The sequence below is a fragment of the Carex rostrata genome, chromosome 6, assembly GCF_964058835.1.
Source record: "Carex rostrata chromosome 6, lpCarRost1.2, whole genome shotgun sequence".
Lineage (NCBI taxonomy): Eukaryota > Viridiplantae > Streptophyta > Magnoliopsida > Poales > Cyperaceae > Carex > Carex rostrata.
The window spans coordinates 8,370,218-8,372,769 of record NC_135923.1 but is presented as its reverse complement, the minus strand read 5'-3'; the positions used below and the strand labels follow the sequence as shown (position 1 = coordinate 8,372,769).

Here is a 2,552-nt window from a genome sequence, read left to right as displayed (position 1 = left end):
TTTTACTTTGGACAGTATTTATTTTTTATTTTTATTTTCAATAGACGTCCTTAATTAATCTGAAGACACGAAATATAAGATATATCTTATAGTATTGCATCGAAGATGTATAATTTCTATTTTGATATTTTTGATAAAAAGAAAAGGAAGATATATGTGTGTGTGTGTGTGTGTTCTATTTATATTTTATCGTGGGTCTTCATGCAAATTGAACGTTAGAGAATAATTGTATATAGGAAAGATATTTATTTGTTCCCTCATCTCTAGAAACAATTAATTTTAGAGTGTCTATCCCTTCAATTTTAGCGAAGATATAATTTTAAACGAGGCATCTAGAAGAATAATCCACACGGAACAAAGTAACTTTGCAATTGATTATTGTAAACGATTGGAGTTGGATCCAACAAACTTAATTTAAAACTATTCAATATTTTAACATCCTGCCCGGTTTTGCAAATTTGAGAAAGTTCGAAAGATCCAATATTCTATTTTTCGCTTTCTCCGTACAATTAGTTGTAAATAATCCCGAATTATGGGCCAATATTGGGCTTAAAAAGGCCTAATATTTTTCAAGGCATCTTTTCCAGTAGTATTCACCATGCGAAACTATTGTTTCTTGCTTACACAGTTTAAGGAGAAAGAGAATTTGCAAGCTGTAATTAAATGATAATACGGACATCAATTCTTAGTTTCTTACACGCATAAAATCATGAACTACAAAATCATTCATGAAATCACAAACTCAAATACTCCTAATTTATATACCAATTTAAAATCACAAATTTTATCTCACTTCCAGTGACCACCTCTTTTGGGCCTCTGCGGGTGCTTCTTAAGACACCTCAGCAATGAACCAGCCCATAATTCCACATTCAACTCATGCCACGAGAAATTTTGAAATTTGAAATCCTAAAATTGACCTCCTTGGAATGTCTGGCCGAACTGCCATCCGGCCGGCGCAACATTGTTACTCGCAACGGTGCGGCCATCGCTTGCGGTGACCTGGAAGGAGAGGCCTTGTCCATTGAGGTAAGAGTTGCTCTGCCAGTTCTGGCCCCAGTTGCGAGACATTGCTTGCCACCCGGTCTTTGATCCTTTGATCGAGACTGCATGCAGGTCACCAGCACCGCCTACATTGGTGATCAGAACTAAGTTGAAGTAGGAGTGACCGTTGATTGTGTACCGTATTCCTCCTTTCTTCATGCATGGCACCCTGCAATTTTTATAAATTGTTTTTTAATTAAATATTCCCGTTTCTGTTGGAAAATAAATTAAGGTTGAAGTTCTCATTAAGTTTTAACTTTTAATATGATATCCAGAAACTTCAGTAGTCTTTATTTAATTTTGGCATAACATAATGTACCATTTACTTATTAATTTTAATTTTTATTAACTTTCTGTCATCATCAACTATATGCATAGCTACCCTAATCATATGTTTTATGTTATAAATTGTCATTAACAGATTGATGAAATTTTTGTACCTTCTGAATGAGACAGGCACGATGCCGGCCCTGTACTGTGCAATTTGTAAGAAGGCAGGCTCGGCCAGATCGAAGTGTTGAAGGGGGGGATTGCACCATCCACCATTGTCGTTGGGTAGCGCATAGTTCGGGGGGCAGAAATTTGTGGCCGTCACAGTAATTGAACCAGGAAGACACCACCTTCCATCATTGGCGCACCTCATTTCATAACACGAACCGCAGCTCAGCCCGTTGTTAAACAGTGCGGTGCTGAGAGCTGCGGTGTTGGTCCCGTATCCTTGGCTGTATAAATTTCCATATCCGCAAGCCCCTCCTATATATAAATAAAGAAGAAGAGAAATATTTGAATATAAAATTTACAATTTGAGGTTTCAGGCTCTAATTAACATGACTGATTATTGATTTAGGATTGAAATATGATGAAAACAAGCTTACTAACCCATAGTCCCAGATGCATCACCGCCGCCATAGAATGTCGCATGTGCATTCTGCCATCCGCCACCATAACCGGCATTTACTCCAGATAACAAAAAGGAAGAGGTGCAAAAGAGGAGGACAGAGTAGAAGAGGCACTTTGCAACCGCCATTGTGTTAGCCTGAAGTAGAATAAAGTGTTCAGACTAGCTTTTGTGAGGTGTGATTTGGTTTGTTTATCGATGCTTTGGCAAAGGGATCAAGGGGGTCTATATATAGTTATATACCAGTAGGAGGTGTCACATGTGTGGGGCTGGGATCTGTTTTGTTTTAGTTAATTGATCCTGTAAATTTTTGCCAATTTTTTTTTTCCGAAATAAAAAAAAGAAAAATCAAATTATCGAAAATAAGATAGTTTTTTTTTTCAATTTCACAGAGGAGACCGAACTAATAATTTGGTTTTATTGGGATCTTTTTGTGATCAAATTAATGATTCAGTACCAGTAGTTTCTGATAGTTACAGTTTATTTTTGCTAAACAAAATTTGAAACATTTTGAGATCAATTTATTGATTCATTCTAGTAAAAACTATGAAATTTGCGGGTCCTCTCTTCTCCTTCCTTTTCTCTCTTCCACCCATGCTCCTATTAGGAG

General features: G+C 36.7%; 1 protein-coding gene across 1 annotated transcript; it reads right to left on the bottom strand.

The window, feature by feature from the left end:
- Nucleotides 1-645: 645 nt before the first annotated feature.
- LOC144555384 (expansin-A10-like) lies at nucleotides 646-2,150 on the bottom strand. The gene is made up of 3 exons (XM_078303687.1): nucleotides 1,924-2,150; nucleotides 1,485-1,797; nucleotides 646-1,213 (listed from the first exon to the last, which is right to left on the bottom strand). The coding sequence occupies exons 1-3, from the start codon at nucleotides 2,069-2,071 to the stop codon at nucleotides 910-912; spliced, it is 765 nt and encodes a 254-aa protein (XP_078159813.1). The 5' UTR covers nucleotides 2,072-2,150; the 3' UTR covers nucleotides 646-909.
- Between the last annotated feature and the right edge of the window lie 402 nt (nucleotides 2,151-2,552).

Excerpts from the sequence above, each read along its gene's own strand:
- LOC144555384 (XM_078303687.1), bottom strand. The coding sequence starts at position 2,071 with ATGGCGGTTGCAAAGTGCCTCTTCTACTCTGTCCTCCTCTTTTGCACC. Across the intron at positions 1,798-1,923 it reads TGATGCATCTGGGACTATGG|GAGGGGCTTGCGGATATGGA; the intron begins GTTAGTAAGCTT and ends ATTTATATATAG. Across the intron at positions 1,214-1,484 it reads GTGCCTGTCTCATTCAGAAG|GGTGCCATGCATGAAGAAAG; the intron begins GTACAAAAATTT and ends TAAAAATTGCAG.